Raw genomic sequence first — 26,074 nt, 5'->3', positions numbered from 1 at the left:
TCATATTGCATTAAATTCACACTTTTAACAACTGATAGGCTTCTGGGACTGATTTGGATAGCTTTCTCCAGGACTAAATTTACCGTTTCCAGATGTTATTCACACCATATCCAGATATAGACTTGGATTTGAAATGTGAAGCGCTACAGGGTGAAATTGAGCTGCCTTGGTCTCTCTGGCTGCCATTCCAGTTAAGCATGTACTTCGTTGTTGTCACGATTAGTATCTCACAAAAGTTGTTTTCCCATAAATTTTAATGATAGTGCTTCTTCCTATAGTTCCCAGGTTCACACTATTTAACGCCCTTCCCCTTCTGCCAATAACGGAGCAGCCGAGTCAAATATTTGGCTGACATAGGCCTACAGAGAGGAAGTGGATATCCAGGTGGTGCAGCCTTTCCTGCTTACCGTCCCTAAGGATGCTTGGGGTGCATTCCAATATGCGGACTCCCGTCCTCAACCTGCGCTTGTGACCTCGCGTTTCGCGGACGCCCCGCCTCCGTGGAGATAACAATAAAGTTTCCCCACTGTCAACCTAGCCACAACTTTTGGGGGACTATTCTTCATTCACCGTCCTGACTGTAAATGAGAAAATTACATTAGAATTGAGCTTTTGCGAGATATTGAAGTACAATTCGGTTGTCAGTGACATCACCACGAGGCCGCAAGGAGGCAAGTGAGTAAGGAAGGACGGGAGTAAACATATTAGAGAGAACCCTTGGTGTGTCACTTTAAAAGACACAAACCACATGACTGTATTTTACTCGTATTTATGAATAATAAAAGCTTTTAGTCACACTGAGATAATGAAAGGCACTGTTTCAACGCGTGTCTCTTATTTTGCTTTTGGCGTTTAATAAATAAACTTAATTTCTTTGTAATTGCAGGTGATACATAAGCTGACAGCGCATACAGACAAACACAGTAACACCTTTCCATGGTTTTGCTGTCAGCCATGCATGACAAAATAAACATCAACATCAAAAGAAAACGATTAGTTAAGAAATCACCTAGCAAACAGTAACTGCACTCAACACAGACACCAGCTTTCATTTCAGAGAGAATGAACAGTTTAGTAATCCTCTTCATCATCATCATCATCCTCCTCCAGTTCATCAAAGCCTTTTCTACTCCGGCCCCTGCTGCTTTTCGACTTGCCCGCGTTTCTCTGCCCGTCGGCCCCGTACTGGTAGTGCTGCTGTGTCTGTTGGTTCGGGTCCTGGTACCCTCCCCTCTCCTCCCCTGCCCAGCCCTGATAAGGCCCCTCCTCACCCTCGCCCTGGAGGTCCCCGTCATCTTCCACGGTGAAGCTGTCGTCCACATCGTTGTCGTAGCAATGGTAGGTGCTGGCGTGGGCCTCCTCCTCTTGGGAGAAGAGCTCCAGAGAGCTTTTCCACATCCCGTAGCCAAAGTAGATCAGGAGACCTGCAATTCAGCACAACACACCTCATTCATATTTTTTTTTGTTAAAAACATATTTCACAGCCTTGGCCAGCAATCACAGCATTTTTTATCTTGAATGTATTATTCATAAGTCAGACTAAAAGTATTTTATGTTTGAGTTGGGCCCGGGGCCGCCGCGGTTCAGTGGAGTACGGCGCCAGCCCATACCATAAATAATGATATGAATGTGAGGTATGTGTATATGGTATTTTAAGTCTACAATCTGTCTTACCCAGCACCTTATTCAGCTTTGATCCCTCCCTTTATCTCTTTACATGGGATTTAGACTTTACATTAATCTCAATACCATGACCCACCCTTACAAAAGCACTTGATAGATGTGGAAGGGAACCCCGCATAATGTCTTCCACTATGCCAAAGACTCAGTGGAGCAATAACATTTTTACTGAATGAATTATGTTAAACCTACTAAACTAAACAAACCCGCCTAGCAGACGAAAAATATTTTTTTGCTGGTAAAGTTGGTCTTGGTAGGTATTGCAACTATGCTGCTCATTGAAACTGTGCTGCCTATTGCCAAATTTTATCTTTTCATTAATAATGACTAAAATTAACTATTATTTACTACTATGACCAAAATGGCGGACATAGAGAATATGCACTTTTCATGTATGAAATATACAAAAGTATTTGTGGAAGTCTTGAGGCTTGATGGTGTACTAATTGACAATGTTTTGGCTCTAAAACTAAACTATCATGCTTATTGTCCCTGCAGCACAAAAACCTGAATTCCTTAATTTACAACTGACAATAGTCTGTAAAAGTACTAAGTATCATAAACTACTAAAAATATTACACAGTGCACCTTTAAATCATTGGGGATTGTCAGTCATGATTACTCTGATTGGCCATAGCAGAGAGAGTAGAGAGAGAGAGGTTCCATTGGCCCATTGTTTCCGAGTTCTATTATTGCAAGAGGGAGGGGGGGAAATCCCCCTTTAGGCAGACCTAGGCAGACCTAAGGACTGTTCTATTCATGCTAGGGGCATTATGACACGCCCTTTTAGGCAGACCGGAACCTGGTCAAGTTAGGTGCCCATAGCAACCTATTATGTTGGCATATCTCTATATACTTAAAGAATCTCTGGCCATAGCGTGCAGAGGCAGTTTGAACGATTACAGTTGGACCCCACAGTCCTCAGCTTTCTGACCTTATATTTTTCATGTTATACTCTGACTAGATGTTTTGAAACGTAAAACCATATTTAGAGCGTACAGTAATAGTAAAAAAAAACAAGCAACACCTGAAACAATACATGGGTTTCCCGTTTGTAAACAATCCCTGGCTGCGCAACCCTGGCTGCGCACTCTTCAATCTCTGATTGTTGGAAACTGCTGTCACTCAAAAAAATGTGCTCACATGGTTGGCTGCTTAGCATCTGGCCCCTCCTCACAGCACGAATGTTAATAAACGGGAAACCTATGTATAGAGGAAAATTGGTACTATGGGCTTACTGCATACCTATAGAGCACCAGACAGCAAAGCGCACCCAGGTGATGCGCGAGAGCTTCAGCATCAGGTAGATGTTCACCAGCATGGCCGCCACGGGCACAAAGGGCACGCAGGGCGCCATGTATGGCAGCTTCTTGGGGCTCTGGGGCTGCCGTAGGATCATAATCAGCAGGGCAAACATCTTGCAGAAGATGAGCCCGACCAGCGGCACCAGGGCCCAGCGGGCCGCTCCGGACTCCCGGTCCAGACCGTAGATGACGAGGGACCAGAAGAGGAAGGTGAGGACGAAGAGCAGCAGGACACAACGGGTCACCATGCGGCCCGTGATGGGCGTGGGGACGTCGCTGGAGTCGGGCAGGCCTAGCTTCACTCTGAGCGTGTAGTAGTGGGGGCCCAGGACTCGCTTCAGCAGGGCGGTCGGGGCACTGTCCGGCTGCTCGCCCTCCTCTGGGCCTTTCTCTCTAAGGCCATAGCCCGAGCCGACAGACTGGTAGCTCGTGGGGTCAGTGCCGTCAATCATCGTGTCGTCATCGCCCTTGCTCTTGACCGGGCTGTTGTGCACCTGCTTGCCCTGGTAGCCTCCGTCCTCCTGCTCCTCACACTCGGCCAACACCCCCTCCTTCCTGGCTTTGCCTCCCGTGCCGTCCTCCTCCCCCTGCTCTTCTCCTGTGAGGTAGCTGCCGTCCTCGTCGGGCTGGTAGCGCAGCAGGAGCACGCACACCGACACCAGCGTGTAGGCCAGCAGCGTGCCGATGGACATCATCTCGATCAGGTCTCTCAGGCTGACCAGCAGAGACAGGATCCCGGCCAGGCAGCCAGACACGGCACACGCCACCGCCGGAGTCTCAGTGCGAGGATTCACGATGGCCAGGAACCTGGTGGAGGAGATGTGGAGGAGTCTGACTGCATCTGATCTCACTGTTTTTATTTTATTTTATAGCAATCATGGTGTGTGTGTTTTAAAGAGCATACAGTCTTTACTGTAGGCCTACATGCAAGTGTGTGTGTGTGCACGCACAGTCTGTTGTTTACATCTGAATTTTATTTGGGAATGAGAGTAAATCATGAATATACTGTATATTAACTTACTTGACATTTAATTACTACTTACAGTGGATATTTAAGGGTGTGCATATTTGTGCAAGTTTTTATTTTCTATTTTTCCCTTTTAAGCTTTGGGTTTTTCAATTGAATTGTACAGGTTAAATTTTACATTAAGGTGTAAAAGTAATCAGGGGTGTGTAGACTTAATATACAGTATATGTATACTATAAGTAGAAATTAATGACAAGTTAATATAAATTAATGATTTACTCATGATTTACTTACTAATTCCCAAATAAAATTCAGATGTAAACAGCATATTGTAACAAGCTCACACACACACACACACACACACACACACACACACTGTATGCATTCATGTACGCCTACAGTGTGAATAAAATAAATATGATGCTATGTTATATTGTTAGTCAATACATTGTTGTTAGATGTATGATGTTATAATGTAATAGGAACCTGAAAAGGAGGCCGTCTCCTGCCATGGCGTAGATGACGCGTGGCATGGGGAAGAGGGATCCCAGCAGGCTGACGGTCAGGCCCGCGATGGCACCCACGGCCACCACAAACTTCCCTGCCACGAAGCCATGCACCGCAAACATCTCCATCAGCGGGGCATCGCCATCAATCAGGTTGTAAGGCACCATCAGGGTCAGGATGACACTGACCTACGTGTAAGTCACCAAAATGTATTGTGTGTTTGCCAACAATGTCAATTTGTAATTAAATCCACATGACAAGACTATATTGTATGTAAATAACATAACTACATTACAATTAAAAACATGTGCATGAGCAGCAAGTTGATCAGATATGTTGTAATAACTATGCATATGTATTTTTTTCTTGGATAGAGATCAAATCAAATGAAAGCAAACCCCAATGGAAACATGCAACTTGTCAGGGGACGCTTGCTGCATTAATATTTTAAGAGTCTAAGGAAAACAAAGTCTCAAGTCTCAGAGCTCAAAATGCAAACAACAAACACAAGAGATACTGAAACGACTATAGGCTACTAACATGATATATAAAATGTAATGTGTTGTAATATCATAATGCTATATAACACTATATGTGGATACTTTATAAACAAAGAAGTTTCAGATGATTTCTTTACAGGTGAGTTCCTCTACTGATTTAACTTTGACATATCGCCTTAACCAAACTGAGACTTCCTACAAAATATACTAATATAGCACCTTTTTTGTATCTTAGAATTCTGACACGCTGTGTGGCTGGTACCTGCCTATAGTATATGCCCTGTGCTGGGTTGGCTACTTACAGAGACGTAGGCTGTGAGGCAGGTGACGAGCGAGGCGGTGATGGCGTAGGGGATGGAGGTGTTGGGACTCTTGGCCTCCTCTCCTGTGGTGGCGATGATGTCAAAGCCAATAAAGGCATAGAAACACGTCGCCGCCCCCTGCATGACCTGCAGTGCCAAAGACAGACAAATGTGGATGAGGACACAGAGGATGCACACATTTAATATGCGACCTTGCCTCCTCCACTTGCCTCCTCGTCATGATGACATCACTGACAACCGCATTATATTTCAATATCTTGCAAAAGCTCAATTGTAGAGTCTTTTTCTCATTTGCAATTGGGATGGTGAATGAAAAACAGTCCCTCAAAAGTTGTTGTGGCTAGGCTGACAGCTGGGAAACTTTATCGTTTTCTCCACGAAGGAGGGGCCAGGAGGCGGGACGAGGAGACAAGCGCAAGTGGAGGAGGCAAGGTCGCATATTAAAACGCATTCAGGGGATGCACACATTTAAGAGGGGCAGTTTTTGAAATACATGTTTTTGGGCTTTTATGCCTTTATTTAGGAAAGGCTAATGAGAGAGTGTAATAGCAAATAAGTGGGGGAGAGGTAGGGGAAGGATCTGTAAAGGACCATGGGCCGGAATTGAAACCGGGTTGCCAGTGTAACGGTACGGTGTCTTCGCTCATTGAGCCACTACCCCAAGGGGCCAGGTTTTTATACAATTGAAAGTGGTTCCAAGCAGAGTTTTTACCAAAGTTTTTTACTTCAGTTTTTCTTTCATGTGGGAGCAAATATATTGCAAACTGTTTTATATTATATATTATAGTATTATAGTATAGTATTATAGTATAGTATTATAGTATATAGTATTATAGTATATATATTACAATATAATAGAAAACCACATGAGAGCGCATGTCAAACAGCCTACACCTGGATCAAATAGCCTACATCTGGTGGAAAGTAAACTGGTCCACTTCAAAAAGACTAGGCCAGAGATGACTGGAGCACTCAGATACTTTTAGTTAGTTTATTGTGGGGCAAACAGCAAAAAAAAGTGCAAAAACTAAAAAGTATCTGAGTGCTCAAGTCATCCCTGGCCTAGTCTTTTTGAAGCGGACCAGTTTACTTTCCGTTATCTACCGTCCTGGACTGGAAGCACCAAGAAGGTTAGAGCGCAAGTGACTTCCCTTTTACAAGCCAACATCTGGTCTTTGTGTGTCTTGTACTTCACCAGAATCCATGTAGGAAAGAATTCAAACATGTGATTGCTTAGCCGTTCGTTTTGTCTCCTATATCCATATATAGGCATACTATCAATCAAATAATCTGTTGACGATGTTGTCTTACTCCTGACCAGCCGTAGGGCAGAAATCTCCCGCTCTCCCAGTTGGCCCCGCTGAGGAAGAAGAGGCCGGCGATCACCATGAACACCCAGACCACCAGGTTGACAACATTCAGCACATTGTTGAAGGTCACCGAGTTCTTCACGCCGAGCAGAATGATGCCCGTTACCACCAGAGAGATGATGAGAGCCAGCAAGTCAGGATAGGACTCCTCCCCCTTGCCTGACAAATGAGATCACATTACATAGTGAGGTCTAATACACATTCTTTTGGTTTGTAACATGATAAAATGAGACAAAAAAAGAAAAATGTCCGCTTAAATCGGGATTGTGGTTGAAGCAGACTTTTTAGAATTAGAATTTAGATTTTTGTTTCATCTGGTTGTTTGGTTGTCCTGCTCCCAGGTGAGGCGTGTGGATGTGCAGGCTTTAACCTACTCCTTTGTTTGTAACATACACATCAAAATTGTATTCCTATTTTACCTGGTTTGTCAAAAAAACACTGTACATTTTGCAGTGTCAATTCAACACTTAGAGAGAGAAACCATTTTAAACACTTACAGTGCTGGTCCCACAAGCGTTGATTAAACACTGCACAATTCACAATTTTATGACAATCTTGTTCAATTGTTTGTTTGTTAGCAGCATGCAAAACTACATTGCATTCCTGCTTTTCAACCAGTAGACCTGTGTAACACAATCTATCTACCTCATTAGGTACAATGGGCTAACAGGTGTAACAGGTATGTAATAGTGCTGTGCTTATACCATTTTACTTGTACTTTTACTTTTGACACCTCTGATTATATAGGGATGTAATAGTGCACTGAGCCACAATACTAGCCACAACTGCAATTTTCCCAGTCATTATGAATATTTAGAATATGATGGTGGTGGTAAATATTCATGAAAAAGGTAACATTTGTAAATGGACGGCATGAATTCTGGAAATAAACTACTAAAAAATATTACACAGTGCACCTTTACAAAAAAATAAATAAACCTGACTTCAACTGAATGCTCACCCAGGCCGTGGAGTCTGCCGAGGTGGTTGATCATGAAGCGGCTGATGGTGTGATTGGCCAAGGAGTCAAACATGCTGCTGAGGGCACTGGCCCCCGCCGCTGTGCCAATCAGGTACTCCAGAATCAGATTCCAGCCAATGAAGAAGGCCACAAACTCGCCCACTGTCACATAGCTGTAGGTGTAGGCGGAGCCTGTCGTTTTGGGCACACGGACGCCAAACTCTGCATAACAAACACCTGGGAAAAGCCAGAGACAAAGGTTAGCAGTGCAGAGAACAATGAGCACTTCGGAAGTTATTGCATTATACGTATGCCATTAAAGTTAATCTAGCGATCTGAGGGACTGATGTACTTGTAAAGTGCTTTTGTCTGTGGAACTGTTACTTACCAGACATACTGTAAAACAGAAAAAATAAACTAATTAAAATATACAGCGTTTCCATCCCAAATTACACATGTTCTTTCGAGTATATAGGCAAATTTGTTTATCTTGGTCTCTTCAGAGCACACAACATGGTTCCAGTGATCCATATCCTTGGTCTGTTCATCTCTCTTGAGACCAAGATAAACAAATTTGCTTTAGATGTGTCAGGTGTTAAGCACGTGTGGTGGTAAGCAAGTGAGTTTTACAAAAAAGTTTATCCTCTCGATATTCAAGCATGGTATTGGGACTGACATGATTTGGGGATGCATGAATGCTGTCAGCATTGGTAATCTGAATTACACCTAAAAGAAACATGCACTGTGACTACTGAAGCAGATCATGATACTCTCCATAGGATTGCATTCAAATCTCACACCAATCTATTTAAACCCGGTGCAAACTCAAAATGTAAAAGTACAATGTAACGAAAGGTTGAAACTCACACCGATGACCTCCCTTTTAATCCCTTTTCATTTCGAGCCAACACGGCCTCTTCTCTGCCGGAATCTAATCTGGGGTGTACTCACTTTTGTGGGCAATGTTCAAACATTAATGGCTGTATTTTGATTTTTTGAATTTAAGTGATTATATGTGTTGTTAAAAGGTCACCAATCATTGTGTCAAAAGGAAATTTATTTGCTCTCCTATGAAAAGACTACACAGTCTCACCCCAAGTAGTCAATATCTGAGTACCTTTGACCAGACTGCAATTTTTGACGTCTTGGGTATTCCTTCCACGTCACATTTTGACTATGTCCTCAAAGGCGCCCCCTTGTGGCAGCATAATGTCATTGAGGTTAGGTTTAGGAATAGGTTTAGGGTTAGGCCACATAGTCAAAATGTGACGTGGAAGGAATACCCAAGACGTCAAAAATTGCAGTCTGGTCCAAGGTAGTCAGAAATTGACTACTTGGGGTGAGACTGCGTTGGAAAAGATATACTCACAAATCTGCAAAACATGTGAGGGGTGTACTCACTTACGAGACATACTGTAGAAACATATGCACATACACATACACATAAATACAGTAAACAAATCATTCACATAGAGTATCCCCTACACCCCCCCTCCCCCACACACTATAAAAACATTGTGAGCCCCATAACTCAGTGGTTCCATACCTGACAGAATAGAGGCCACAGCAGCGATGATAAAGGACAAGATGACGCCAGGGCCCGCCATCTCCTTGGCAACCAGGCCGGCCACCACATACATGCCTGTGCCAACGCAGCTGCCCACGCCCAGAGACACCAGGTCCACGGTGGTGAGCACCCGTGCCAGCTTGGTGCCATGCAGGTCATCGGCTGCCCCCTCCTGCATGGACTGCACAGGCTTGGTGCGCAGCATGCGCGAGTACAGGCCATACCAAGAGTTCCCCCACTCGACCTGCCGCGGGTCCAGCTTTGCAAAAAAGGCACTCATCTTCTTGCAGAAACTGACTGATGATGGGTGATGATGGTGGTGATGGTGATGTTTGGATGGGTTTCTTTTTTTGAAGAAGTCACTGAATTGGGTTGTCTTGAATGATTCCACTCAGTCTTCACCAGTGAGTCTTGTTGTTCTCTGTCCAACACCAAGTAAAGTTTCAGTGCTCCTTTCTCTCTCTCTCTCTCTCTCTCTCTCTCTCTCAGAGAGAATGCATCCTTGTTTTCCTCCACATCGCTCTACAACGTAGGTAGACTGGGACATGCTGTGCAAACAAAAACAATGTTAGGAGACACATTTATGTTTCTAACTTTTGAACAGTAAACCTACTACATGCAATTTTTACCTGTCAAAGTCTAAGTTTATTAAAGAACCATATGAGGTCCTTTTTAACATGTACAGCCCAGTCTGATCCTTGGCATACGCAAATAGCTTGAATGTTAATCTATTTACATTTGCTGACATAGATGACAGATATGATGCAAACTAATTGAAATGTAACCATGAAACGACATTGGTTTCACTAAATCTTATTAACACTCAGAGCAGAGTCCATTAGGGGGAGAAGAGGAACTGGCAGCATGGTCTGGGCTATTATCCATGCTCCTAATCTTTCTGTTGCAACAGGTTTTGATGTAGGATATTGTCTGGCTACGATGCTTCAGAACCATGTTGTGTAACCCAGCGAGGTGACAGCCTTGTCTGTGTGAGCACTGGGGCTGGAGTAAAATGAGTTTGAAGTTGTGTAGAAATAATTATATTCTGTAGCAAAGACTTTGCTTGTATTCACTTTTGTACTTGTTTCATATACTGTTGTACTGTTCCAAATGTTCCCCAGGGAATACTATGTGATCAGGATGCTACATTTTTGATAAGAAACAATGTGACTTCTGTGATTTCCATCCCTGTGCTTTCATTAAAAAAGGGTCGGGAAGATAGACAGAAAGACTCCAAGACTCACTCTCTCTCCTTTCGCGAAAGTCAATTGTAAACCTGATCTGATTGTCGTGTCTAGTTGTATTCATACGTTTTCTTGACAGGTTGCCATTAGTTAAGTGCCCTTGCTATATGAAGCAATCTTCTCATTAGAGAATTCGTAATTATTGTTGGTCATCATCCAAAGTTGCAGGTTTTTTATTCACAATATTTGCCTGCATAGCCTACATACTAGCCTATTTGTATTCATAGCCTACTGTCATTTAATAGCTAGAGATAAATGGAGCAGCTGTGTGCAGTGACATTTATAGTGTCACAGAGAGCATCTGCTGTGGCTATTGTCACTGCTAAAGATTCACTTGTTGATGTTGTTTGTGGAGATGATTCATAGGGCCGCGCCTGATGAGCTGGACGATTGATCAGGATTGGGGCTTTCATTCATGGACAAAGCATTGACGTCACAGCTGGAGTACACACACGCAAAAAAAAAGAGAGAGAGTGTAGGTGGTGCAGAGCGTGGGTTGTTGGAGGTGGAGTGGTGTTGCAGTCAAGGATAGTCTACTGCACGAGCCTACTGGGCTCAGGCTCAGGGGTCCAAGAGTCAACGGGGCCCTGATGCACAAGCCTCTTGTGTGTTGAAATAGCACTTTTAACCCATTGTGTCCTGGAGCGACATATACGCTGCATTCAAGTTCTTGAGATTTTAGCTGTTTTATTAAAAATGTGGGTATGTTAGAGCTGAATGACCACATTCTGGTGCTAGATGAGGGTCCTAGCTGTTAAATGCAACTTAGTTCATGTTTTATGTGCTTCAGAGGCTGAGATACTTAGGTTTTAATAGGAGAGGGCACCCTTTCCCAAAAAGGGCTTAGGGCAAAATGGGTTAAAAAACTGCTTTTTACTTTTTTTAGCAAACCCCCTAAAACCCAAACAACAGTGGGCTTTAACATCTGGGCTAAAACCCTGAATCTTTTCGTAAACTAGCAATACTCATGGAAGGGGGGCTTTCTTGTTGTCTGGCCCTGGGGCCCATGGAGTCATAATCCATCCCTGGTTGCAGTAGTGCAGGGTCATGGGTCATGGGTCATGGGTCATGGCGGTGTTGAAGGGGAACTGGAATTGGGAGGGTACAGCTTGTAGAAAGCCTGGAGGAGAGGAGTCAACCATCTCTCTCATAACAGAGTAACACAGCTTAGCCTACTGAAGCATGACATCAGGAGGCAAAAAAGCACTGCTGAGCTTACAGGTTAAAAACCATGATCAGTGTCACTGAAAATGGCAATAGTGACAATTGCCACCACTAAGGTCTCTCCTCTTTCTGGGGCTGTTAAAATGTGTGTTTTCTGAACGTCAACCCTACAGCGTTTACATGTGTGATTGCTAAAATGATTGTTAGGAAGTTGAGCCAATCCCTCTTAAAGGGGTAGGTTACAAATGGGCTATATCACACCTTTCAAACGATCCTGTTTTAGAAACTAAAACAGTCAAAATCTCAACTACTATGTTGTACTTACTAGGTGTCGAATAGAGGCTTAATAGTAGATCAAATGTCTCTTGCCTTTAAATGTATAAGCTTTCAGCCCTGTTAGTGCTAAAACTGATGGAAACATCCTCTTTGTAGATTGGGGGTAGGCTACAGGTTTAGCGAGACTGCGCGTCACATTTACACGGTCTGTCTAATTTCAGGACCTCGGACAGCGACCGCAAACATGCATCATTAAAACAAACAAACAAAAAGTAAGTCCGTGGTTTTATCAGAAGAGCTGGGCTGTCACCGAGGATTTGTAGGCCTAGCGATATTAATGTTTTGACATACCGAGTAGCTCATGTTGTGCGCAAAGCACAATTTGGAATCTCCAATCAACTTACATAGACATAAAAAGCCCACTTCAAAAACATGTTGGTAAACTGCCCCCCCTCTCCAACACAAAACAAATGCTTTGCATTTTCAGCTGTAAACCTACCATACCCTTCGATACATAAATAGCATGTAATATTTATGAGAACGATCAGTTTTCAGGGTGTTGAGATTAATTATTTCTCTACAGATGAAATAAGAGATACGTCCTCTAGATCTATAAGGCAACTGTAAAATAATAAAAATAACCTAAGACTATGGTTCCGACAAGGTCTTAACGCAGGCGACTATCGTCTTTGACAAAGCCTAAAAGCAAACGTGCGTAATGTGCATTGAGATCTAAGAACTGCCAGTCAAAGGACCGACGTAGAGTTATCTGTAAATTCACGTTTTTTCACTTGTCAACCGTGACTTGTATGGGATCGCCGAGAACTTACCAACGTGTTGCCATACAATTATCATGGTGCAATAGTTCAGCAAAAGTCCAGCGTCAGAAAAGTGGGCTATCCGTGCAGCGCAGGTGTTTGCGCTAAGGTGGAGATGCCGTGGATTCATGAATGATTCAGTTACCTTCCATGTGATCAGACCTAAATCAATTATTTAGCCACGCATTGTCCCCATTCAGGAACTGCCTAGGTTACGCCAAAGACGCTTCTTAGACGAAAAACGCTCCATGGTCAGTGTATTTCTGTAGCCTACCTAGTGCAGGTTATCGAGACTATCTGTCTAAAACGATTGCATGGGTGATAGTCTTCACGCGTTCGAAAGGACTGAGGAGGAGCATCCCAGCAAGCCATACGAAATGTAATGGGAGGTCAGAGTTCTTTCAATCAGATAACTTTAAGGTTCAAGACATTAAAGTTCTTTTTTACAGTCTGGGTGTAGCCTACTACTTGAATGTTCTTTCAAACCATGGGTTTACAGACTGCTTACTGATATTCTTGAGTTCAGATTTCTCCTAAATAATTGTAGGCCTATAACAACTCACAAACTACAAATGACCCTAATCAAAAATCTACATAGGCTACATACATATTTTTTTATTATTATTATTACTTTATTGCAAAATTGTTCACAAAACATAGATTAATTCTGATCATTTCTAATTCCACCTTGCAGACATTTTCTTTTTTGTGTCCTTGGTATGTGATAACACATAAAGAAACAAGTGATAAAAGTAAGAATAAATCCAGAAACTTAGTGTTCGTACATCATAATCAATTCTACATCAATTCTTAATAGGCTACTGTTCACTGCCCTCTAGCCTGGCAAGCCAGACTGCAACATGTTTAATCTGGCACCGCACAGTTCAGATAGTGGAAGACAGTGAGTAGTACCAAACCACACAGGAATATTTTCCATGCAAAAAACAAAATTTTGTTCAGAAATGTACAAAACAACTGTTGTTTGAATAAATAAATGATTTTAAATAGGCTAACACGTTTCAGTTCATCTTTTCTAGAGAGTTAATTCATCTCTGAGGATCGCCAATAATTTAGAATCATTCAGTCAAACTGGCAAGGTCCATAGGTAAAGTCAGACACAACTGTACATTTTATCCCAATGCAGCACGCAGAAACACGCAGAAAAAAATAATAAAAAATATATGTGTGGCAGTGTCCATCATACGCCTCCAGAGCTGTGTGCATGTCTACTCCTGCTGGCGTATGTGGGTCTCTTCAACACCTGGGCAGAAACGGAGGACGACATGGAGGTACAATCCAGCGTTGCAGTCCCAGCTTTTCCAAGATTCCTTAACATCCTCCACTGGTCTGAAGACCTACTTTTGCCCATGGAGCATGTGCGGCGAAGACTGCATGCCGGACTACCTCCTGGTGTTCCTGGTAACAGACAAAGTGGACTTTTGGGAATCTTGTGGCGCTGTGCGAGCCGGATGATGAAGGCCTCCAGCCGGTGTCTCTCACAGGGAACGTGAGGGAACATTTGGCAAGTGTGTCCTGGCAGCATCGTAGACATAGCGGCAGGTAAAAAGAAGGAATCTGAACGGATGCCTACGAAGACGGACTGTGAGCAGAAGTAGACGGGCTTCGGTGTGCTGCCGCGTGTGAAAGCTCTGGTTTGCCTGAGGGTGCTCTCGGGAGTGTAGAGAGGGCTCTGTAGGGCGACGGCATGCAGGGGGCTCGGGTAACGGTACACCTCAGTCCCCTGGTGACAGAGCAGGTCAGAGCGGTACTGGGACTCCAAGACCACCTGGGGCTGGACAATCTCTGACACGTCGGGCCAAAGGGAGTCGGGGCACAGGTTGGCCACGGAGAGGAAGCCGTCTCGCGGGATGACGTGTGACGAGCCAGCTGGATTATCCTCAAGAGATTGGTTTTGCCCACCACCAGGCCTCTTCTTCATCATGATGAGCCGAATATTCCCCAGCACAGGGCTGCTCACCTCTGGGGCAGTTCGGGAAGTCAGCGATATAACCGAGTTTGAGAGAAAACTCAGATCTCTCTCGTCCCTACTACTATACATCTCACTCTGGTCATCATCACAGAACCCAGAGCTGGTCCTGGAGTTGCTGCAGTCCCACGGGACTTGTGCCTGCAGGCCTTCATCGCGGTGGCCCGTGCTGTCCAGAAGAAGGTCCTCATCTGCAGAGCGTCTTGACCAGCTCTGGACTGTCCCACACCTCTGCAGGTCATCGAGGGCCCCTTCTGAGAGGCTGCTGCTGAGGCCCAGCCTGGAGAAGTTGCCCTCCTCCAGCCAGTTCTGGTAGCTGCCCGCCGCTTGAGAGTTCTTCTGCCGGGTCCCAGTGCTGCTGCTCCTCCCCAGTGCCATGTCCACCTCCTGCTTCTGCTTGGCTCTCAGGACCTCCAGCTCGAGGAGGCCGGCTAAGATGGCCTGAAAGCGCTCTATGACCCGCTCGCTCCTACTGTTGCTGCTGCTGCTGGAGGATGGGTCCTCCCATTCAACTCTAGCAGTTGCCATCATCAGCTTTTCTCATGTACAGTCTAAAGCAAGATCTGCATGTGTTTGTTGAGCCATACCATATCTTCTTTTATACCTCTGCTGCCATGTGATTCGACGACCAGTGGACAACCCATGTGCATAAAGAGGTTGGCTGCTGCTATGAAGTGCAATGATGAGATCTGGTCTATTGTTTAATCATGTGATTGACATGATGAAAGGACTATTGGACTGTAAGTGGCTTAAGGAGCAGTGATCAAGAGAGGAGGGATACACACATCAATCACAACAGTTTCACTCTTTTCTAAAGAAACAAAGACAGGCCGTTAACATACTATGATTAGTCTTGTTTACAACAAATTAAGCCCACAATCAACTACAACCCAAATTCTACATGATTTGGGACACTTGATAGATTGTGAATAAAAAACAAATAACAATTTTCAAAATATTCAATATATACGTCTGATGGTCAGCAGTGCAAAGACAACATATCATGTGAAAACCAAGAGAATTATTTTTGGGGAAAACCCTTTCATTTGATAACTGATACACATAGCATGCCTCTAACACCCTGGGACAGAGCCAAGCAAATGTTGTAGCAGTTGGATAGTACTAGAGATGACCTCAAAATGAATTACATCGAGAGGTTGATTGAGAATTGAAAATGTGGATGGCTTCATTCCTTTTTTATTAGGTTAAGAATGCCCTACTGTGGGACAATTTTGTCACTTCAACTTTGGTGGTCTATTAAAATGTAAAAACAACCTCTCAATGCAAACAAAGTACACTTAACCCTTTAGTTGTGCTCTAATCAAATAAAAAGGGGAAATAAATATGTGAAGTGTTTTGAATTAAAAACAATATTGGCGGAAAACACACACCAGTTAGGAATTGTCTTGATGGAGAGGTATTACCTGATGTGCAGCGTTCCTCGCTGAAAATATTTCTCTGATGGTCTATGATTAAGAATGATCGATTTGTATATAAACCTCTAACAATCCATGTTTAGGTGTTAACCCTGACATGAAACCACAGCTGTCGGAATCACGGTAGAATTAAAGGTGAGGTTGCAGTTATGACATCAGGTTGGGGGAACTCCCCCAGGATTCTAAGGTTCTACATAGACTCCTATGAGCCTGCGGAACCCCCAACGTGATGTCATAATAGTACATTTTCTTATGGTTATCCTGCAACCCCACCTTTAACCCTATCCAGACCGGGGGGGGGGCTAAAAGTGCCCGCACCAACTTTGATGTCGTATAACTCCTGAATGACTAAAGCTATGACTACGAAACTTTTTGACTTTTCCTAAAATGAAGTTGGCTACAATGTGATACCAAAAGATTAGGTTTATCATTTTTGTTGTTGCCATGGCAACGGTTTTCTGACAGGTACGCCTGACCAAAAATCACTGATCTAAGTCTCATCATCATCACTTTTCATATTTTTTTACATTTTCATTAGCATCAGACACCATTGTGAACATTTGAAGTGGTCTGATGCACATAATAACCAAAATGTATGTGCAATACCCAAGTTAGATTGAAAATACATTAAGGTGACATTTTGGGCAATACAATCAGGAAGTGACGTCATAATGATGTCATAATATCCAATAATGACACCAAACTGATGTCATTCATAGTTATTTGGCTGAAGATCATCCCCTCCAAGTTTGGTGGTCATACGCCATTCGGTTCCTAAGTTATGAGGGGGGGGGTCAAAAGAGCCCCCCCCCCGGTCCCAGGAATGCCAAAAAAGCCCGGTCTGGATAGGGTTAAGTGTGCACTTCAACTCTCCTGTTTCCACCAGAACAGTCCATCTGGAGCTCAACAGGGTCAATACGGCTGGTGACCCATCATCCCTTTCAGACAGCTTCCTCTTGCTCCACAGTTCGTGTGGTTCATCCTTCTTGGTGGTATACAGACATTAACTTGGATACCGTGGCTCTTGATACATGACAAAAACTTCCTGTCTTGGTCAAAGATGCACCAGCAACAAGTGCACCAAGAATTTCCCCCTCTCTGAACTCTGACACATCACCCATAATGGTGTGTGCATTGCAATATTTGTAGCAAAACTGTGCTTTTACCCTGTTAATTGAACTTTCAAACTCTGCTTTTACTGGTGCAATGTGCAATTAATGAAGACTGGCCATCCGGGTGGTCCAATTTATCCATGAAACTTCCCACACTAAAATGACAGGTGTTTCAGTTTGATTGCTTGTAGTTTTCTTCTTTTTTCACTTTCTCTACTCTCTAGCACTTTGAATGACAGTTTTGTTTGATAATGCACTATATACTGTAAATCAGAGATGTGGACTTGTGACTTGGACTGACTTGTGACTTGAGTCACAAATGACTCACCTTGAGACTTGACTTGGCAATATTAGGAATGACTTGTGACTTGACTCGACTTGTACGCTATTGACGAGACTTTACTTCACATATATTTAATTTGTGCGTGGAAAGAATGCATGAAAGATAGAAAAACTAAACAATTTACCATTAAACAGTACCAGTAGGCCTACTATTTTTGTTTAGAACCACTTTCTTTACTGTAGTAACCATGGTTTTACCATAGTAGCCATGGTCTCTCTAAGTACCATCCATAGTATGACTATGGCTCATTGGAAAACCGTTGTTCCTGACTAACCATGGATCATGGTTATTCATGGCTTTCATGTTTTTGCCAGCATGGTTTGTGTCTATGGTTTAACCATAGTCACAAACCATGCTAAAAAAAACATGGTAAATTGTGGGTTGCATGGTCACCCCAAAAAACATGAAAACTTATTTGCAGCCGTGGTGTAATGGTTAGGGAGTTGGACTGAAGATCAGAGTTGCAGGTTTGAATCCCACCCTTAGGCCCACCTCTCCCTACACCTCCATCCATGACTGAAGTGCCCTTGAGCAAGGCACCTAACCCCACATTGCTCCAAGGACTGTCACCAATATGTGGGTTGGATAAAAGAAGCGGCAACTAGGTGTAATTTAATGAACAATATTGCACATAGAATACAAGGTGACTTGTTAAGGACTTGGAAAAAATAAGGGTTGGACTTGGGCACGACTTGGATTTGGACTTCACTTGGTCAAATGTGTTGTAACTTGTGACTTGACTCGGACTTGATTGGAAGGACTTGAGAATTACTTGCGACTTGCAAATTAGTGACTTGGTCCCATCTCTGCTGTAAAAAATATTGATTGATTGATATTATGTCTCCACCAAAACCACATCCCCATTTTTAAGGATGGTTGCAGTAGCAACAAGCTTATTGAGGCATTTTACAGAAAAGCTAGGCTGTCACACTGTTGGAATTTAAAAGAGAATAGGTGCTGATGCAGGACAACAACCCATACTTTAGAAGCAAATCAACTTTAGTTATTACACTTGTTTCAGGACAATAAAATACATAATCTGGAATAGCCCAGCCAAAGCCCTGACGTAATCCAAACTGAAGTGATATGGCATGACCTCAAGAAATCTATTTACTCCTGACATTCCAGGAACCTTACTGAAGTGTGACCACTTTGTAAAGAGGAATGGTTCAAGATACATCACAATTGTTCTGCCCATCTGATATGGAACTACAGGAAACATGATTAAGGCTATTGCAGTTAAAAGAGGGTCAACCGTATTGAATGCAGGAGTATAATTATTACTCAAGCCATTACTCGCTGTACTATGAATGTTAAGACAGGCCTGAGAGTAAAAAAAATATCCGAGTCTGAACCTTTAACCATTTTTGAAAAAAAAAAACAATGGGTCCTGAATATATGTTACAGACAAACTCTGCCAAGCCTGAAATCAGGCACTGAGCCTGAATACTATCAGCCCTGTTAACATTATAGGACCAATAGGCCTACAAATAATGATAACTGAGCACTGAGTAAACAAACATTGTCAGAGACAAACCTCAAAACTTGTGGGACAAAGTTGTTCAGCAAAATGAGACCAATAGAACTTTTTTCAGTCACTACACTACAATTGGAGAATAGTCAGCAGGGTCTAAAGATACACCATGCCCTTTATGAAACATGTTGTGGATCACAAAGTTACAGGGATGTATGGAGTACAAATGCAGGGGACCTTTGGTCCACATTCATGGAAAGGTGAATGCAATAGTCAAAAAATCAAATATTAGAGAAAACTTTGTTCTCATCAGCCTTGAAGCTGCACATGGGACATTGCTTGAATATTCCAACATGGCAATAATCCAAAACAAAAGGCAGAGTCGACGCATCATTGGCTACATTTTCAGAGAAAATAAAGGGCCATATCTATGTACCACAAAAGACTCCAAGCCGTCATTGATGAGTACACAGCACAAAAACTAGGGTATGTAAACTTCTGATCAGGGCCATTTCAGTAGTCTCTGTGTTGTGACTACGTAAAGACAGGTGATTACTAATAAATGGCTTCAGCAAAGAATGCACTCATGTTGCCAGTGTATGTAAACTTACAAACAGCACTGTACACCTGATGCAGTCTTTTACGTAGCCAATCAGAGCTCATTTGAAATGGACCCAGAAAAACATAATTCTTTTGGCACAGTGCTGGTCCCAGGGTTGAATTAATGCACAGGCTAGATATAGCTGCAGCCTAGGGCCCTTCACCTGCCATGGGGTCCCTGATTGTTCAAAAGTGAAGAACTGCAGAATTGTGACAGGGTGCAATATTGAAAAAATCACGTCATATTGAGTACAATTGGTAGACATGGTATCCTTAATCCCTGCCTTTTAATTATGATGGGCCTACTATGTCAATCTGTAACAAAAGTTGCCTTCCAGGGAGCCCGCAACAACCTGTAGCCCAGGGGCCCCAGACCATCTTAATGCGGCCTTGGCTGGTCCACAAACCGTAAAATGACTGCCATATGTAAAACTCATTTGTTTCTCTAAGTGCTGGCTTGACCTTGCCCCCTCCATTCAGAGAAAACTATTCATTCAACTTATTTTAATGGTCAGTTCAAAAGATAATCAGCATTCATTATGGTATGGAGTGGTGCCTTGCAGTTGTGTAGTGCCTTGGTTATAGCCTATATAACAGAATTAAGTTTGGAATAGTACAAGCAGTGCTTAATTTGTCAAGTGGGAGGTCCTGGAGCGCAGAGGATGGGTGGCTGGCTACCCCCCGAGGGGGATCTGTGATGTATTTCCATGAGGTTCCATCCAAGGTTCCGGAGCTCTCGTCTGAGGTTCCGGAGCTAGCTCCCCCTCAAATTAAGCACTGAGTACAAGCAACCACCCAGACATTAGATTTAAAAGGAAATATTGCCACACGATCAGAGCCAATTGCATTGTGATGATGTTCCAACAGTATGGTTCTAGTTAAGACAATCAGATGATGAAATGGATGGCAGTCCAAATCCATCATGAGCACAAGGAGGAAACCATTAAGTGGTTTGAATCATGTAGTTACATGTCTGGGGTTAGAACAATTCTGTCTAAAATCTTAACAGAATTCACCAGAGGGGGTCATCGTCTTGCCTTTAGTTTTCACGTTTGCTGATTTTCTATGTCCCAACTTTTTTATACCTGTATACGGTAGGCTACAGGCCATAAGTGTGGACTCACCTTCTCATTTATGCATTCTTAATTTTCGTGGATTTACAAAACTAACATTCTAGCGGTTGTCCAACAGCAATGACAGCTGTCTATCCACCTGACGTCAACACGGCACAACTGATGGCCCCACACATTTCAATAATCTTATTTTTGTCTATTTTCAAATAAAAATGCCCAGACAGTCATGTCAGTCCTAATTGAACATTAAAGTCCTCCAATAACTCACTAGAATTGAAGAACTAGAATTTCGAGACCTAAAATCTAGTTTTAAACACTTGCCTATACAAGCATTTCAGACATTGTCTTAATCTGATATTTAGCAGCCAGTTACTTGGAGAGATCAAACCTGTGTTGGAGGGAATCGGTGGCAGGGTTTTTCCCATTAAGATTTTGTATCACTGTTTCACCTAGATGACCAGCTATGCTGACCAAGTGACCCATTATCCAATCAAGAAAATCTCTTGTATTTGCTCGCATCAATTAAAATTGACTCGACTGACAGGGTATTTTTTACTTGAAAATAAGCATGCTGAAACATGTGGGGCCCTCAGTTTTGCTGTGTTGACGTAATTTTGGCATTTTTAAATAATTTTTATTTTCTTAAATATTTTCATTTTTTTTGGTTAAGGAAAAAAATGATACATGTATCCATGCAGTTTTAATGCCCTCCCTGAAAAATGTAATATGTTCTGTAAATAGCCCCAAAAAATGAAGAGAATTGATCAAACGAGAAGGTGAGTCCACCCTTTTGGCCTGTACTGTATATTTTTTAAAGACAACTTCACTGCATTAAGCTGAATACCGGTATAGGCCTATGTAACAGATGTTTTCTCTGCACCATTACCCAACCAATAACTGGGGAAATGTAGATTTATTATCACATTGACCCTGCTCTTGTGGTGTTGTACACATCATAGACCGCTACACTTCCATTCCTGAATTGAAAACTTCTAAAATTCATGATGTGCTTGCATTCTTATGACGGTATGATTGGGCAGTGCAATTTATTCACTGGAATTCAAGTCACTAGAACTGAATGTAAAAAAAACCCACATGGTTAATTTATGCAAGTAAGCTCATTGAATTCCATTACCAATTAAAAAAACCCCCAAATTAGTCAGTAATACTACACCTATAACTTGCTTGTTATCCTGTCAATTATCTGCCTGCTTGCAGCTGTCTGACGTGTATGGCTTTTGTACATCCTTGCATGTGCTTCCTTTGATTTTAAGTCTTGTACATGTGTCTCCCCTGTGTTTGATACGGTCTTGGCCAGGACTCCCTGACAGAAGAGGTTTTATATAGGCCTACCACAATGGGACCGTCCTGGTTAAATAAAGGTCAAATAAAATTAAAAGCAGCATGTGTCAAGTCTGAGCTATAATCGTAATGCACATTAAAAAGTCGATCATAAACATAAAGGCCAGTGTGCTGCTTTTTTATTTCTACTCTGCAGAATCATCCAAAAACAAAGTCAATGTTACTGCAAGAGGACTTGATGGACAGTCATCTTTATTTTCAACAAAACTCCTGACGCCGCCACCACCACCACGACCCCATCACAGTCGACAGTAAAGTACTGGCACAGAGCTTCAGCCTAGTCTTCGGCCTCAGACTCGTCCTCTTCCTGGCTAATCTGGAAGTAGCGCAGCTCGTAGGTCTCCTTGTCGGAAGCCACAACTCTCAGCCAGTCACGCAGGTTGTTCTTCTTCAAGTACTTCTTCGTCAGATACTTGAGGTACCTGAAAAGAGAGCAGATAACGGTCGTTTAATTTAGATATAAATTCCAGTTTGCAATATTTCACAGTAAAATGTGTTTAAAACTTAAAATTGTCCACATTGTTTATTGGTATGGCATCTTTGTATTGTGTGTGTGACTTTTTAAAAGTGCCTTCAAACACATACCACACGAATGAACATTTAGGCCCTTTGAAATGGATGGGGCTCACCTTTTGGAGAACTTGTTTTCTGAGGTGACGCTGATCTTGTTCTTCAGGCGGGCAATCTGGACAACATTTCCGAGATTGCCAGTTTTGCCATTGACCTTCACCCTCTCTTTCAGGAAAGTCTCCTGTTAGTTAGAAGACAAAATGACCACACTAGGGAAGGTAACCCTAGGCTTTAACTAGGGAAGGGGACCCTAGTCAGGAGACCAGGTTAGTTACACAACAAACACAATCAAACTCAAGTCTTATAAAATCAAATCTTAGGGCGTTAAAAAGCATTGCAATTAGATTTGATGCACAGCTTTAATATTCCACTTTAACACGCAGTCCAACTTACAAAATTGGCAGAATCAAGAATGCCATCCTCCACCGGGTGGGTGCAATCAAGGGTGTATTTCCAAGAAATTCCCTTCCTGGACTTCTTGGTCGTCTTGACACGCTGAATTTTCTTAAAAATAAATAAAGAAATGTAGCGTTTGATGTATTCATATTTGAGATTATAGGGCCACTTGTAATCTCAACTACACATATCTAGAAAGTAAGAAACCTTCCCCTGCAAGGGATTCGGTCATGTTTCACAAGCGATATTCGTTTCTACGGAAGAGGGAGACAAACAGCTGAATCTACGGAAATCCATCCAAGGGGACAGGAGCTAATGTGAAATCTGGTAGCCTACGGATTTGACACTCAAATGCTTTTTATTTTTTTATCCCTAAGTAGGGGAACAGACATTAATGTTTTATCAGTTGGTCATTGCAAAATTGTGGCCCTTCCACACATTCACAAAATGAGAGGTCACTGCTTAAAAGCCGGTTCGATAGCAGCCTAGCATACCCTCCCGCGGTACACGTGGACTAGAAGTCAGACAAGTTGCCGTTTAGGCAGTATTTACACGTTATGTTGACATCTGTTGGACGGACAAAATGAACACATGCGTGTGACTAATATGCTCGCTTATGGTTATGGGCTATTTTCACGATATATAGACAAAACAATGTAAAAACTGGTCCACCGAGATCCTTACCGGCGCCATTTCGGTGATGGTCAAAGGAAAAGGAAGTTTCGTAGTCAGGGCGAGCGTTTAGCAGGCTCGCCTACTACTAGCGCCGCCCAGTGTTGCCATAAAAGGCACGCTCTCCAACATAAGAGGCGGATGGCATTCCGCTGACTCTTTGTTTTGAGGCGAAGAACCTGCCCCATTAGAATGGGACAACAAGGATTGAATTGGTAGCTGTTTCTACGGATTTAGTTATGAAAACATGGTGTGTGTATGTGCGCGTGTACTACACCAATTTACCTTGAGGCCACTGCTATTGGAGCTGCACCCGCATGCTGGGGCCCTCGCTTCATGTGTGGCCCAAATCCTGTAGCCCACATGTTTGATCCATTTTGCTGGGGTAGTTTTGTTGTTACTGATAAGAGTAGAAGTTTACTCTCACTGACAGGTCAGGGATGGGCAAGTATTTTGGCCCAGGCAAGGAGCCACATTGGGTGTAGAATTTTGACCGAAGGGGCCAGATGTCACAGGCAACTTGCCCGTGTCAATAATAAGAAATAGTGTACGTACTCTGACATAAGTATCAGCTTTGCCATCCTTGTATTTTAATGACATTTACATGTAGTACATCTACTTGGTCAATCTTAAGTTCATAAGACCCCTTTTTAGGTAGCCATTTTACAAATCTTGAATGACCATATGAATTTGGATTTAAAAGCCGTCTTTTTGTATAGGCTCAGAGGGAGCCACATAGGCTCAGCGGGCCGCATGTGGCCCCCGGGCCTGAGTTTGCCCACCTCTGGGTTAGAGTTAGGGATTGTTTTGGTTTGGGCTTTCTTTAGCTATTGTATATGAATGGAAGGGCCCCACAAAGATTGGAAGGGCCCCACAAGGGTTGGGCTGTGTGTGTAGGCCCTTATCAGATCTATTCCGATCGGGAAACAAGCCCCATACATAGCTACTGCTGCGCCAACCTTTATGGTCGAACCGATTAGTTCTTTGGTTCAGATTTCACCACCTCGATTGCCCATTGTCTGCCGCAGTTGGCACGGCCAACCCTGACACTTGGCACATCAAAATGTTGATAATAACAGGGTGCCTCTCGAGGGCCACATGTGATGACGGTTATTATCTGACTGATTATAAATATATGAAAACTCTCCAAACTGTATTGGTTAAACATGGGCCGATATGTGCAATATGGCCACTTCAAATATTATAAAGTCTTCCAAAGGCCGTACTATCAACACAAACCAGGATTTCCCCCTGCAGTTTAGGCCTATATTGAAGGTGGCCAGTGCCACCTATACAACATACCCCACCTCCACCAGGTCACATGAACATGAAATATAATTTAACTGTATTGCAAATGTAATTTCTAAGATTGCTTTACAAAACATATTTCATGTGAAACAGCATAACATTAAAATTACATTGGGGGCCGGATAAGATGGCCTTAAGGGCCATAAACGGCCCTCGAGACCTAGGTTCTCCACCCCCAGTGTACAGCAAGGCTTAGCCAATAAAGGTTCACAGGAAAGACCTGGCATCACAGTGGAGCTCATGACAGAGCTGACAACCAAGGGGGGCCTCCAAAAAAAACAATTCATTATTCTATATTTGTGTTGTCATATTGTGTTAAAATGTAACTTTTAATGTTCCATTTTTCTTGGAAAAAACTCCTGAACTCCTTTCACCAAAGACTGTAAACCAAACCCAAAATGTTTGCAATCTCGCGATGCCATGGAGAGGGGAAGCTTTCTTGCTGTCTGGCCCATAGGCCCATGGAGCCATCCCTGCTGACAACAGGAACGTGTTGGACAGCCAGCCAGACCCATGACTCATCCCTACACCATTGTCAGCAACTCTGAGTCAGGCAGGGTGGGGCACAAAGTTGGCATGCACGCTCCAGCAGTGCGGGGAGAGTAGACACCAAACATGCACTGCTGCATTGGGGGCCTGCTCCACTCCGTCCAGCTGGGCCTCCACAAAATTGGAAGTGTGACATGTAGAGCCGGAGTAAGAAAAATGGCCCGGACAATTTTAAACAAAACTATAGGCCGTGTCATAACTACGAGGAATTAAGAACAATGTGCCTCCCCAGTGAAGAGAGGAGTATTTGGACAATTTTGAAACTATACTTGACACAAGATCTGATATTGAAAAAAAAAATAAAAAAAAAAATCCCATGTCACAATTCTGCAATATTTTACTTTTGGGCAATCGGGAGCCACTCTGCCAGGTGGGCTTCCCTAGGCTTTTGCCATTCCAGCCTGTGCATTAATCAGGCCCTGTGTTGCAGCACCACACTTATGGGAGACTATTGTGAAAGTTAATTACAGTGCAACCATAAAGCTTTGTGGACATATTGCAAAGGCATTTA

The 26,074-nt window shown here is 43.0% G+C and overlaps 2 protein-coding genes across 2 annotated transcripts; both read right to left on the bottom strand.

Moving 5' to 3' along the window:
- Positions 1 to 1,071: 1,071 nt before the first annotated feature.
- slc7a14b (solute carrier family 7 member 14b) lies at positions 1,072 to 9,459 on the bottom strand. The gene is made up of 7 exons (XM_063207550.1): positions 9,159 to 9,459; positions 7,613 to 7,849; positions 6,593 to 6,810; positions 5,261 to 5,407; positions 4,438 to 4,646; positions 2,926 to 3,791; positions 1,072 to 1,424 (listed from the first exon to the last, which is right to left on the bottom strand). Exons 1-7 carry the CDS (start codon positions 9,457 to 9,459, stop codon positions 1,072 to 1,074), a joined length of 2,331 nt encoding a protein of 776 aa, XP_063063620.1.
- A 12,784-nt stretch (positions 9,460 to 22,243) lies between these two features.
- On the bottom strand, positions 22,244 to 23,836 carry rpl22l1 (ribosomal protein L22-like 1). Its single transcript, XM_063206636.1, has 4 exons — positions 23,719 to 23,836; positions 23,032 to 23,142; positions 22,698 to 22,819; positions 22,244 to 22,490 (listed from the first exon to the last, which is right to left on the bottom strand). Exons 1-4 carry the CDS (start codon positions 23,725 to 23,727, stop codon positions 22,346 to 22,348), a joined length of 387 nt encoding a protein of 128 aa, XP_063062706.1. The 5' UTR covers positions 23,728 to 23,836; the 3' UTR covers positions 22,244 to 22,345.
- Positions 23,837 to 26,074: the final 2,238 nt, after the last annotated feature.

This window comes from Engraulis encrasicolus, chromosome 9 (assembly GCF_034702125.1).
Source record: "Engraulis encrasicolus isolate BLACKSEA-1 chromosome 9, IST_EnEncr_1.0, whole genome shotgun sequence".
In the NCBI taxonomy this organism is placed as follows: domain Eukaryota; kingdom Metazoa; phylum Chordata; class Actinopteri; order Clupeiformes; family Engraulidae; genus Engraulis; species Engraulis encrasicolus.
This window is presented reverse-complemented; position numbering and strand designations above follow the sequence as displayed.